Source organism: Ammospiza caudacuta, chromosome 7, assembly GCF_027887145.1.
Source record: "Ammospiza caudacuta isolate bAmmCau1 chromosome 7, bAmmCau1.pri, whole genome shotgun sequence".
NCBI classification, from domain to species: Eukaryota; Metazoa; Chordata; class Aves; order Passeriformes; family Passerellidae; genus Ammospiza; species Ammospiza caudacuta.
Window position 1 is genome coordinate 47,732,334 of NC_080599.1, and position 12,178 is coordinate 47,744,511.

General features: G+C 51.1%; 1 protein-coding gene across 2 annotated transcripts; it reads left to right on the forward strand.

Moving 5' to 3' along the window:
• Positions 1–23: 23 nt before the first annotated feature.
• LRRC40 (leucine rich repeat containing 40) lies at positions 24–11,512 on the forward strand. 2 transcript variants are annotated; one of them, XR_009274960.1, is made up of 16 exons: positions 24–174; positions 665–846; positions 1,103–1,176; positions 1,827–1,956; positions 2,301–2,424; positions 2,654–2,796; positions 3,315–3,487; positions 3,982–4,072; positions 6,279–6,324; positions 6,993–7,101; positions 7,605–7,712; positions 8,775–8,885; positions 9,646–9,723; positions 9,902–10,087; positions 10,714–11,059; positions 11,188–11,512. XR_009274960.1 is itself a non-coding variant. In XM_058809041.1 (15 exons), exons 1-15 carry the CDS (start codon positions 24–26, stop codon positions 10,817–10,819), a joined length of 1,812 nt encoding a protein of 603 aa, XP_058665024.1. In that variant the 3' UTR covers positions 10,820–11,512. The 2 variants fall into 2 exon arrangements, 1 of the variants encoding a protein (XP_058665024.1); XM_058809041.1 differs by having other exon boundaries at positions 10,714–11,512.
• Positions 11,513–12,178: the final 666 nt, after the last annotated feature.

The window sequence follows — 12,178 nt, forward strand, 5'->3', positions numbered from 1 at the left end:
GCCCCGCTCGGGCTGTGGCGGCGATGGCGGCGGCTCGGCGGGCGCGGGCGGGCGGCGGCGGTGCGGGGCCGGGGTTCGGGCGGGTGGCCGAGCCGCCGCCGGTGCCGCAGGGGCTGCTGCGGCTGGCCCGGCGCAGCGGGCAGCTCAACCTGGCGGGACGCGGCCTCACCCACGGTGCGTGAGCCCGGCCGGGGCTGGGGCCGGGGCTGCGGCCGGGGAGCCCCGGGAGCCGCCGGGCTGCGGGCGGGGCGGGAGCGGCTCCCGGGGAGCGCCATCTGCTCGCTGGTGTCTGTTTCTGGCATGTTTCCATCGGTTTCTGTTTATATCTCTGCAAAAATGTCTCTGGAACACAATGGACTGGAGAGTGGCTATTGGGATGTGTGTATTATATATATATGTGTGCATGTATATATATATGTAGCTGTGTATAGATGTATGTTTCTACATATGTACTTACATATGTATATGGCCATATGCGTCCGCGTATATTTATCTATCTCTGTATATGTCACCCCCCAAGGCAGAAGGGTTGGAACTAGATGATCATCAAGGTCCCTTCCATGCCAACCCACTCAATAATTTTACACCCAAAAAGCACTCTGACTGTGAAATCTTGGAACGGACACCTGCGGGGGTTCAGCTGACGGCTGTGTTTGTGCTGCAGTGCCTGAGCACGTGTGGAGGATCAACCTGGACACACCGGAGGAAGCCCAGCAGAACCTGTCCTTTGGAGCTGCCGATCGCTGGTGGGAGCAGACGGACCTGACCAAGCTGATCCTGGCCTCCAACAAGCTGCAGAGCCTCTCGGAGGATGTGCAGCTGCTGCCTGCCCTCACCATGCTGGACGTGAGTACAGGGATCCCTTGGTGCTCTGACGGTGGGTGCTTCCCTGTAGGACATGGGGAAATGCTATCCTGGGTATTTGTTTTCCATTTCCCTGGTGTATCCATTTCACAGGGCCCTGGAGTGCCACAACAAGGGAGAACGGCTTCCCACTACCAGAGGGCTGGGACAGATGGGATATTGAGGAGAAATTCTTCCCCAAAAAAAACCCTTCTGAGGTACAAGTTAGTAACTGTGTCCTAAAACCTCTCTTTTCCAGGTGCATGACAATCAACTGACATCACTTCCTTCTGCTTTAGGGCAACTTGAAAATCTCCAGAAACTCGATGTCAGGTGAGGCCATGTTACAGATCAAACATGAGAAATGCTGCGACAACTTTCGGGTGTGAGTGAGATTGCAGGATAGCAACCTTTCTTTCAAAAATTTAATTCCAGATTACTCACTGTAGAGTGTAATTATATGTTTGTTGCATTATCCATTTTGGATCTAAACTGGTGGTGGCCTTGGGTTTCTAGAAATTGTTTTCACTGATATTCAAAGTCACAATTGCTTGGAAGGTGCAAACAGTGATATTCTGAATAATGATACACAAAATATTTATTTGCATTTATTTGCTTCAGTCTGGCAGTTCTGAGGATAAAACATTTCCAGTCATGAATAATGCTCATTGTAAATAACAGTGTAGATCTTGTTTGTGCTGGAAGGTTCAGAGTCTTCTGTTTACTGGGGTAATTTTGTAAATTTATGCACAAGGAGAGGTTATGCTATCACTGTGTGTGTGAAGTACATAAACAAAAAACCTGGAATGTTGTAAATTCAGAGTAGGATTAGAAGTCTTCTTGAACAAATAGTCAGTTGTTCTTTAGAGGTGGCAGTGTCCTGACCAGCAGGCTGTGGCACACAAATGTTCTGTGTGCAGTTACATTCCTAAAATCTCCTGAGTGTTTTTCCTTTCCCTTTGTGTTCCGTGTTTCCACCCCAGCCACAACAAACTGAGGAGCCTTCCCGAGGAGCTGCTGCAGCTGCCGCGTCTGAGGAGCCTCCTGGTGCAGCACAACGAGCTGAGCCAGCTGCCCGAGGGGCTGGGGCAGCTCCTCAGCCTGGAGGAGCTGGTAAAGCACGGCTTCAGACCTGCTCCTGTGTTTGGGAAGGGTTTCTCTGCTAGTTAAAATCCCTGCGTTCTGCAGCAGCACTTGGCAAATATTCCAGTGGCTGTTGTAGTGTCAGTTACTGTATGGTGGGGTTTGTTTTTAGTGTGTTCTTGGTTTGACATATTTTGGGAAAGCTGAAATCCCCGGTGATCTGTCAGTCCTGGGGGAGTTGTTCCTTCTCTCACACTTGTGCCAGTTGTCAGCAATCTAATTTTACTGTTCTGCCACTAATTAACTTTGCAGTAGCAGCACTCCTGGGATGTTTCAGACACCTCTCAGCTCTCTCTCTCTGTTTCCATGTGCAGGACGTGTCCAACAACCAGCTCACAGCCATCCCCACCAGTTTTGCTCTGCTGGTGAACTTGGTGAGGCTCAACCTGGCCTGCAACCAGCTCAAGGAGCTGCCTGCAGATCTCAGTGCCATGAAAAGTAAATCACTTTCTTTGGGTTATTAAATGCCAAACAGCCAGTGCTGTGCTTATGTTCAGCAATACCGTGCAGGGTTTTAAAATGGATCTTTAAATCTGAGTTATTACTTCTAGAATCTGCTTGGCAAAATGTTGTGTTTATTTTAAACTAAACCCCAGGATATTTGTGCTGCTGTAGAAAGGTATTTTTATCTTCTCCTCTGTTTCTCACTGGACATTGACTTCCCCAGGCTTGAGGCAACTGGATTGTACCAAAAATTACCTGGAAACGGTCCCTCCTAAATTAGCAAGCATGGCATCCCTGGAGCAGCTTTACCTGAGGAAAAACAAACTGCGCTCCTTGCCAGAGCTTCCCTCCTGCAAGTTACTGAAGGTGAGCTTGGAATGGCTGCTCTGCTGGAAATGCCTGTGCTGTAAACTTTGAAATAATGACAGTTGCTTTAAACACCAGCTTTTGTGAGGCGCTGTGATCAAAACCGGATGACAGCTCTGTGTTTAGAACTCTGTTTAACGTGCAACTTCTCTTCCTGCCCTCATTGTTCAGTCTTTTGAGTTTGCAGGACTTTCCAGATTTGGAAAATAAAAAGTCTTCAGGAGAGGAATGACTGAAAGCTGGATCTAATATTGCCTGCAACAGTTTTTTTTTTTTTATCTCTGGGAACTTTTTCTGGATAAATTCACTTTGTTCATTATAATTTTTTCTTTGTAACTATGGATCATATACACTGTTTTTCCTTTTAACATAATCAGGTTATATCCAGGTATTTTGTAGGCAGATGAAAGGGAGTCAAGATATCCATATTCTCCACATCATCATACTGCTGATGTCACAACTTAGGAGAGAAGTTATAAAGTAATTTGAAACAGTTGTGGTGCTCTTTGTTCCTGTAGGAGTTACATGCTGGGGAGAATCAGATAGAAATCCTGAATGCAGAGAATCTGAAGCAGCTGAGCTCCCTGTGTGTGCTGGAGCTCAGGGACAACAAGATCAAGGCAGTGCCCGAGGAGATCACGGTGCTGCAGAAGCTGGAGAGGCTCGACCTGGCCAACAATGACATCAGTAGGTAATAGTGGCACCTGGGCTGGGGCTGGGTGCTGGCAGCTCCTTCCTTCCTTCCATGGGAAGGGCGCTTGAGGAATGACTCAGTCAGGAAATGAAGGAGCCCTCTGTGTGTTGTGGGATTGCTGAGATCAAACTGGGACTTGTGAAATGTTCTGCCTGTGACTTAGCTGTGACTTGGAGGAGCAGCTGAGGGAGCTGGGGAGAGGCTGAGGGAGCTGGGCAGGGGCTCAGCCTGGAGCAAAGGAGGCTCAGGGGGCCCTTGTGGCTCTGCACAGCTCCTGCCAGGAGGGCACAGCCAGGGGGTCGGGCTGTGCCCCAGGGAACAGGGACAGGAGCAGAGGGAATGGCCCCAGGCTGGGCCAGGGCAGCTCAGGATGGGCACAGAAGGAATTTCCCAATGGAAAGGGGTGTCAGACACTGGAACTGCCCTGGGAGGGTTGGAGTGCCCATCCCTGGGGGGCTGCTTTGGAATCAATCAGTTGTTTCCCTCTGCAGGTTGCCTTACACCCTGGGGAACCTCCCTCAGCTGAAATTCCTGGCCCTGGAGGGAAATCCTTTGAGAACCATTCGGAGAGACCTGCTGCAAGTGAGCACTGGGGTTTGGCTGTGTGTGTGGGCATCTGCACAGGAGGGACCTGGAGCTGCTGGAGGGGGTCCAGAGGAGGCACCAGGATGGTGCCAGGGATGGAGCAGCTCTGCTGGGAGGAAAGGCTGGGACAGCTGGGAGTGTTCACCTGGAGAGGAGAGGCTTTGGGGTGAGCTCAGTGTGGCCTGGAGGAGCTGCAGGAGAGGTGGAGAGAGACTTTGGACAGGGATGGAGGGACAGGACACAGGGAATGGCTCCCACTGCCAGAGGGCAGGGATGGATGGGAGATTGGGAATTAGGAGTTGTTCCTTGGGAGGGTGGGCAGGCCCTGGAATAGAATTCCCAGCTTTGCTGTGGCTGCCCCTGGATCCCTGGCAGTGCCCAAGGCCAGGCTGGACACTGGGGCTGGAGCACCTGGGACAGTGGGAGGGGTCCCTGCCGTGGCAAGGGTGGAGTGGGATGGGCTTTGAGTCTTGTCTTAATGAAGGTTCTAGGATTCAGTTCTCTGTTCTCTTGTAGGGAGGCAGCAAGGGGAGGGTGTGGGTTGATCCCAAGGAAAGGAGTCCTTAGGGCAGCAGGAGCCTGGGCACCACTCCTGCTGCGCAATTCCCTGTGGTGTTTGCCCTGGCAGGCCCCTCTCCTCAGTGGTGCTGCACATTCCTACTTCTGTGCCTTTGCCAGGGTTGTAAAATCAGCGTTCCCAAAGCACTGGGATGCTCCCAAAATAAGCAGAGCTGACAAGTCTGTGTGGCAATGAAATCTGTAACATCTGTCAGGAGAGGGAAGCCCTGGTGTGCCTGGCTGAGGGAGCAGTGTGCCCTGAGTTAATGAGCACTTGTCCAAAGTGCTCCTGGAAAGCAGTCTGAGTCAGGAGTGCTGGAGTTGTGCTGTTCCTGGATTACTGAGGGTTTGCTGCTTCAGCTGCCATTGTCACTGCTGGGCTGTGTTTCCCACCTGGGGCAAAGGCCAGGCACGAGGAGCCCCTCAGGCCACGCTCTGTTTGTGCTGCCTGGATCCATCACCAACACTGTAAATTCATGTGGCTCAATTTTCTCTGCCTGGTTGGATTTTTTCCACTTGGTTTAAAGGAGCAATTGGTGGAGGAGCTCTAGGGCTCCCCAGGCACAGCTTGGAGCAGGTGGATACTGAGATGAAGGACTGGGGTGAGTGTAGAGGAGCAGCAGATCCTTCTCTTCCCTTCTCCAGCCCTGCCCAGCTCACCTTCTCTTCCTCAGGCCTCTCATTCCAGTTCCAGCCCCATTCCTGGATCTTGATGAATTTCCAGTTCATTTCTGTTCTGTTTTTGTTAACTCCCCTGCCATTACTTGGCTCTGGAGCTTTACCCTGCTCTCTGCTTTCCTTCCCACACATCTGTTACTGAGATTTCAGTTTGACCTTCACCTTTCCCTCACAACTTCCCAGCTTGTTCTGTGTTGGCTTCCCTTGCCATGCTCAGCACAGTCCCCCTCTCCCTGCCTGTTTCCTTGTGGCAATTCCCTCCTTTCTAACATCCACATTCCCTTTATCCTTCTGTGTTCACCCAGTCCCCTGGGCTGTGTCAGCTGCAATGAGAAATGTTCATTCACATCCAGCACTTTAGGTCAGTCCCTGGTTCTGGAAAACCCTCTAAAATCACACCCCAAACCTGCCTTTCCCCTAAAACAAACAGTGCAGAGGAGATTGGACTTCACTACCCTCAGGTTTGTGCAGGTGGCAACTGTGTCTGACCACTGGGAGTTGCTGTGAGAGGACTGAGGGAAATCTTCGGGGCTGATTTTTGACAGCAAATGATGCAAACTGCCACGATTTTCCCAGAGTTTATGATCTGGGCCATAAAAAGGTAGCAGAACAGTGAGCAGTCAGCTTCACTGGCACTGTGTGCTCTCCACAGCAAATTGTGCTGGAGCCTTTTAAAGGGAAAATGAAGCTCCTTGGAACTTTGTTACTTGCTCTTGGAAGTGGCAAAAATCTTCACATAAGGAGCTACAGAAGTGCAGCCTGAGGCTGTGATTCAGGATCAGAAGTTTTCAGCTGGAATAAATAAAATGACAACTAAGCAAGCTCCCGAGCTGCTGTGGGGTTTTCAGTGGGATTTTTAGTCAGGAGTGCTGTGGGCTCCACCTGTGTGCTGGCATTGTCCCTCTGCACCGTCCCCCCAGATGTACAAGTACTGCTGGGTGACTTGGGGCTTGTTTCTTTTTTAAAGAAAGGCACCCAGGAACTGCTGAAATATCTGAGAAGCAAAATCCAAGGTATGTTGCTTTTTTTCCACTTCGTTTTAAAGAGAATATTCTAAGAAATTAAAGTAAATTAAAGTTTAGGGAAGGTGGTTGTTTAAATCCAGGTTCTTCCCAGTTATCTTGCAGTAGTAATTTCTTTTACTCAACACTTCGGTGTGATATTTCAGTTTCTTCTCCTATTAGCTAATACTGAATAATAAACATTCTGAATTGAGGATTGTCCTTTACAAACCCAGACTCACCCTGCTCAGCTGGATGGGAATTCCCATTACAAGCTTGCAGGAGCTTTTTCATGTGGATTGTGGGGAGTGACCAGAAGGAAATTCATAGAGGAGGGTTTGTAAACATGAATGCTAGAACTGAAATTGTGGTCAGATGTGCCACTGTGGGTAAAGCTGCTCTAGGCCATCATTTCCTGTCAGAATTCCCTGGGTTTTGTAGTTTCCAGCCCCCTACCCCACGGAGCAGAGCCTCACAGAATCTCATCTCCAGTGCTCCCTCTCCTGCTTGGCAAAGTCCAGGTCAGCACTGCCCTCCTTCACCCTGAAAGAACCCCCAAATCTAAGATGGTAAAAACCCTTTATTAGGAAATGATTGAAGGATTAGAGGGGGGTGGTGGCAGCTGCCTGGGGCACTCAGAGCAGCTCAGCTGTGTGCCTGCCCCCCTCTGGTGTCCCCAGATGATGGACCTGGCCCCAATGAAGAGCCTCCTGTGACAGCCATGACTCTTCCCAGCCAGTCCAAGGTCAACATCCACGCCATAACCACACTGAAATTATTGGACTACAGGTATTAGGGAATATTGCTCATTCCTGAAGCTGTGAGAACACTGTCCTATTTTATACTTGTGGGTTTTTTCCCCACCTTCGTTGCACACCAAGCTGTCCATGAACCCTGCTGCATGTGGGCGTTTGCCCTTTTAATTCCTGTGCTTGGGAATGGGCAGATTTAGATGGTGGGGGTTGAATTATTTTTTTGTATTATCAGATATTCTGTAGTAACTTGCTGAAGTGCTGAATCCCAGCAGGTGCTTTTAGTACCCTTGAAGCTCTTTATGATTTTCACTAAGTCCCAGAACATCTTATGGCTGGGGAGTTGCTGCTCAGTTATTCCTTTAAAGGACCTGGAAGGGTTAGGAAGTGGAAAAAAATCCTGTTTGGTGACATTGTGGGCATGGGGCAGTGCTGGGGGTTTCCTGCAGCTGCTCCCTGTGTTCTGCTCTTCTCTAGAAGAGGGTGAAAGTGCTGTGTTGATTAGCAGGCAGTGGTTAATTGGTGTCACTCCTGTCCCAGTGACAAGCAGGCTGCCGAGATCCCCGAGGCCGTGTTCGATGCCGTGGGTGCCAACCCCGTGGCCACCGTCAACTTCAGCAAGAACCAGCTCAGGGAGATCCCCCCAAGGTACTGCTGGGAGCCCATTCCCACCTGGGCTTTGCTCTCCTGCCTTGGTTTCCAGCGTGCTGTTGTCCCCTGAGCTGTTTGTGCACACAGATCCCAGTGTGTGCAGTCGCCAGGGCCAGCCACAGCCAAGGAAAGGCTTTCCCTGGCACTGCTGGGAACCAATGATCCCTCTGTGTCAGGAGGAAGGCTGCTGTGTCTCTGGGAGCCCCCAGAGACCATCCACACTGGTTTTTGAGGGCAGTTTATTCCCAGGGGTGCTGAACACAGCCTCTGGCACAGACAGCTTGGGCAGGTGCAATCCCAGAGGGACAAAAAGGCTTCTAGAGACTCAATTTTGGGAGCTGCTGCTTGTGCATCCCATGCTGTGTGTCACCGTGTGAGAGGCTGCTGAATTTTCCCTGGGATGGATGTGGGGGAGTGTGCAGCTGCCACAGAATTCCATTTCATGCAAATCCAGACAGGAGACAGGAGAGTTTTCTCATTTAATTGCCTTTTGTTTCAGGGCTAAGCCAGAGATTCTGTTTGGGGGGTTTAACAGGGAACTTTTTGAGCTGTGAAAACCTTTACACCAAAGCATGTTAGTACAATAAATAACCTCCTGCAAGCAGCAGCAGGTGCTACTAGAGTTTGTAACAGCACAACAGGAGAGCAGAAACAAAAGATGGGAAAAAAATAGGAATTTTTGGTCAGGTTTTTTGGCTGCAGAAGAAGGTGGGTAAAGTCTGTGTTAAAACGTATCAAGGGCATGAGGTGGCAGTGATGTCACCTGGGCCATGGTCTCTGAAACAGCTCCTGACTGCATTTATTGAGGAGGCTTTGGTAGCAATGTTTGTGAGAGAAAATGCAGTCTGATAATTGTAGATAAATTATTTGGGCTTTGCCTTACCCCACATGTAAGGCTGTAGGAACAGAGCTCCCACAGGTGACATTGCATTATCTCCCCAAAATCCCTTCAGAAAAAAGCACAACTTGTCCTTGATCTGTAGAATAAACAGGGTTTTTTAATAACTTACAAAGCAACCACGAGCTTCCATGGTGAGAGCATCTCCTTTTGTGCTTCAGGCTTGTGGAGCTGAAGGACTCAGTTTGTGATGTCAGCCTGGCCTTCAACAAAATCTCCTCCATTTCCTCGGGGCTGTGCCTGCTCCAGAAGCTGACACATTTGGATCTCAGGTTGGTGATGTGTGTTGTTGCACTTCCTTGCCTGGCAGCTTCTTTCCCTAGAGCAGCCATCTGTTGCAGTGGGATGGCAGCACTGAAATCATCTTCACTCCCAAAATCTCTCCCTGTCAGAGCCAGAATAGGAGCTGGCCTAAATTTGGGCCTTGCTTAAAGAAGACACAAAAAGAAATGGACCAGTTCTGAAATGTGCTGGAGGAGAGATCCTGCCTCACTCAGAGAAGGGTTCTGAGATGTTGCTATTTCAAAACACTCCCCCAACCCCCCAGAAGAAAACCACACCAAAAATTCCTGGGAGTTAGGACAGGGAAGGTGCAGATTCTGTTGCACTGCCAGAAAGAGAGGCAGGAGATGGCTCCTCGTTGTCACCTTGCCTCCTCTGATTCCTGAGAAATGCTCCTGGCTTCGTTTAGCTCAGGATTAGCTCAATCCATTGATTTTGGGGAGCTTTGGAGTGACCTTTGGAGTGATTCACTTTGGCTCCAGGGTCTGGGCACTTTGATAAGCTTTCCTCTGGAAACGAGGAGCTGAATTTCCAGGCAGCTGTGTGCAGTTGGTGGCTGCTTGGGAATACTTGGGAATCTTTAGAGGACAGGCTTTGAGTGTCCTCCTGGCAGAAATGGGAATCCCTGGCATGCTCTGGTCCCTGCTGTGAGGCAGTGGACCGGCCCCAGACTGTGTAGCTGATCTGGGAATTCTCAGGCAAACCCCTGACTAAATTTACTGCTTGTTGTTTGTCTTTCTTTGATAACAGAAACAATTTTCTGACAGCCTTGCCTGAGGAAATGGAGGCACTGAAAAGACTGCACACAATAAATCTTGCTTATAATAGGTGAGAAACTCTTCAGACTTTTTTTTTTTAATACAATAATGAAAAGATCTGGGCTGAGTTTGACACAGTTTTCCTGTGGTGTGAGAACAAGGAGCCACTTCAATGAGCTGGAGCTCCCATGAAGTGCTCCTCTTCCAAATGCCCTGTTTCTGACTATCCCTCCTTTGTCCTCCTGAAGATTTAAGGTGTTCCCCAGTGTCCTGTATCACCTGCCAGCCCTGGAGAACATCCTGCTCAGCAACAACCAGGTGGGATCCATCGACCCCGTGCAGCTGAAGGGGCTGGACAAGCTGGGAACGCTGGACCTGCAGAACAATGACCTTCTGCATGTGCCCCCAGAGCTGGGCAACTGTGAGAGCCTCAGGTGTGTGGGGCCAGGGGGCTGCTTATAAACACATTTGCTGTCAGTTCTTCAGGGAGTGTTTGCCAGAGGCAAAAGCACCCATTGAAAGGGTGTTGGGATTGCCCAAAAAGGGTCTCTGGCCACCTGTAGAACAGGGCAGTTTCTTCAATAATCTCTTCCCTAATTTCTCAATATTGCAGAGAATTGTGGGAGTTGTTTTATCATTTAGAACTGATGTTGAGGGTCTGGGAGTTGTGTGAAGCTCGTGGTGAAGCCTTGGGGGTGACATTTCCTGTGCTCTCAGTCACACTGCTGGTGCAGCTCCCATTGAGCAGGGAGGTTGGACCAGCTGACCCCACTGCTCCCTTCCAGCCTGAGCCACTCTGGAATTCTGTTTCTATATTCCAGAAGTTCTCTTCTCTCTCCTCCTGGCAGAGGCTGAAGGAGTGGGGTGTGTTCTACACCCCCACTGATTTATCAGCATAAATTAAAACTCAGCTGTCTCAAAGCTCAGCAGAAACCCAAACTCCTGTAGCAGCACAGAAGGGCGACTCCCCAGGAATTTCACAGGCCTCAGAAATGTGCCTGCCGTGGCTGAGTGTGTGGGTACAAGGAGATTTATCCCAGTAACTCACCCCTGTTTGCAGGAGCCTGCTGCTGGAAGGGAACCCGTTCCGCACGCCCCGCGCCGCCGTGCTGGCCAAGGGCACGGCTGCTGTGCTGGAGTACCTGAGGAGCCGCATCCCCTGCTGAGCCTGGGCACTGCTCCTGAGCCCTGGGCACTGCCCTGAGCCCTGGGCACTGCCCTGAGCCCTGGGTATTCCTCCTGAGCCTGGCTTGGCCAAGGGCACGGCTGCCGTGCTGAAATAACTTTGGAGCTGCATTCCCACTGAGCCCTGGCCATTCCCACCTGAGCCTGGCCTGGCCAAGGGCACAGCTGCACTGCTCTAATACCTGCAGAGCTGCACATTCCAGCAGAACAGGAGCAGCCAGGTACCCCCTGTCCCACCAGCACCCCTGGGCTCCACTGCTTCCATCCTTGTCCTGCTCCTGGCTGGGAGTCTGCCCAGTGTTAAGGACCCAGCTGTGAAACATTCCCCACCCTCTGCATGTTCCAGCAGGGATTTCAGGATCCCACACCTCTCTGTTTACACTGTTTGTAATAAAGGACAGCAAGGAAAGCTGCCTTCAGCAAGGCACAATCCTTCCTGCAGCTGAGCTGGGCTCTGGAGAGAGTTGTCACCATTGAAGCACTGGGGCAAAGGCAGAAGGGAACACTCTGGGGTTTGTATTCCTGTTTTCTATTGTTTCATTGCTGTCCCCTGGTGTGAGTGAGGTGGAGTGCTTGAGCTGTGAGGTGGTGAGAGATGCCCCAGGTGTGTGCAGGGCTCGCCTGAGTGAAAATGGGGCTGGTGCTGTGCTGAGACAATAAACGTTCCTCTTGCATGTCTGCCTTGGGTCCTTCAAGCTGTAACAGCTCTGTAGATGGGAACATGGAGAACTTCTCTTGTTCAGACACACTTCCAAATGTCCTGCAGGTGATACCTTTAATGGTAGCAGTGCTGTGGGTGGGCTCCACCACCCTCCAAGGCCTGAGCCTGCTTTCCATGGGGAAATTGCTGCTGGTGTCCACCCTGAGGCCGTTCCCTCTGCTCCTGTCCCTGTTCCCTGAGCAGATCCCGACCCCCCGGCTGTGCCCTCCTGGCAGGAGCTGTGCAGAGCCACAAGGGCCCCTGAGCCTCCTTTGCTCCAGGTGAGCCCCTTCCCTTTCATTCTCCAGCCCCTCCTGGGGCTCCATTCCCTGCCCTGGACACTCTCCAGCCCCTCAGGGTCTCATGGACACAGCCCTGGATGTTCTGTCCCACTGCAGGACTTTTTGCAGTTCCTCACTAAAATTCCCAGGTTTTGAACGTGTCCAGATGAACATAAAAACACCCTCAGCTCCCCAGGTGTGGGAATTGCCTTCCAGCTGGAGCAGGGATGGCTCAGGGGGCTCAGGCCCAGCTGCACCTCCCTGTGTCCCCAAGGAGGGGAGCAGAACCTGGTCCTGGCTGCAGGGAAATGGGAAAGGGAATGGGCTGGGAAAGGCCTAGGGGAGTGGGGATGGGAAGG

Coding starts and splice junctions, on each gene's coding strand:
- LRRC40 (XM_058809041.1), top strand. CDS start 24: ATGGCGGCGGCTCGGCGGGCGCGGGCGGGCGGCGGCGGTGCGGGGCCG. Junction 7,713..8,774: donor CTCAGGGAGATCCCCCCAAG/GTACTGCTGGGA, acceptor TTTGTGCTTCAG/GCTTGTGGAGCTGAAGGACT. Junction 9,724..9,901: donor ATAAATCTTGCTTATAATAG/GTGAGAAACTCT, acceptor GTCCTCCTGAAG/ATTTAAGGTGTTCCCCAGTG.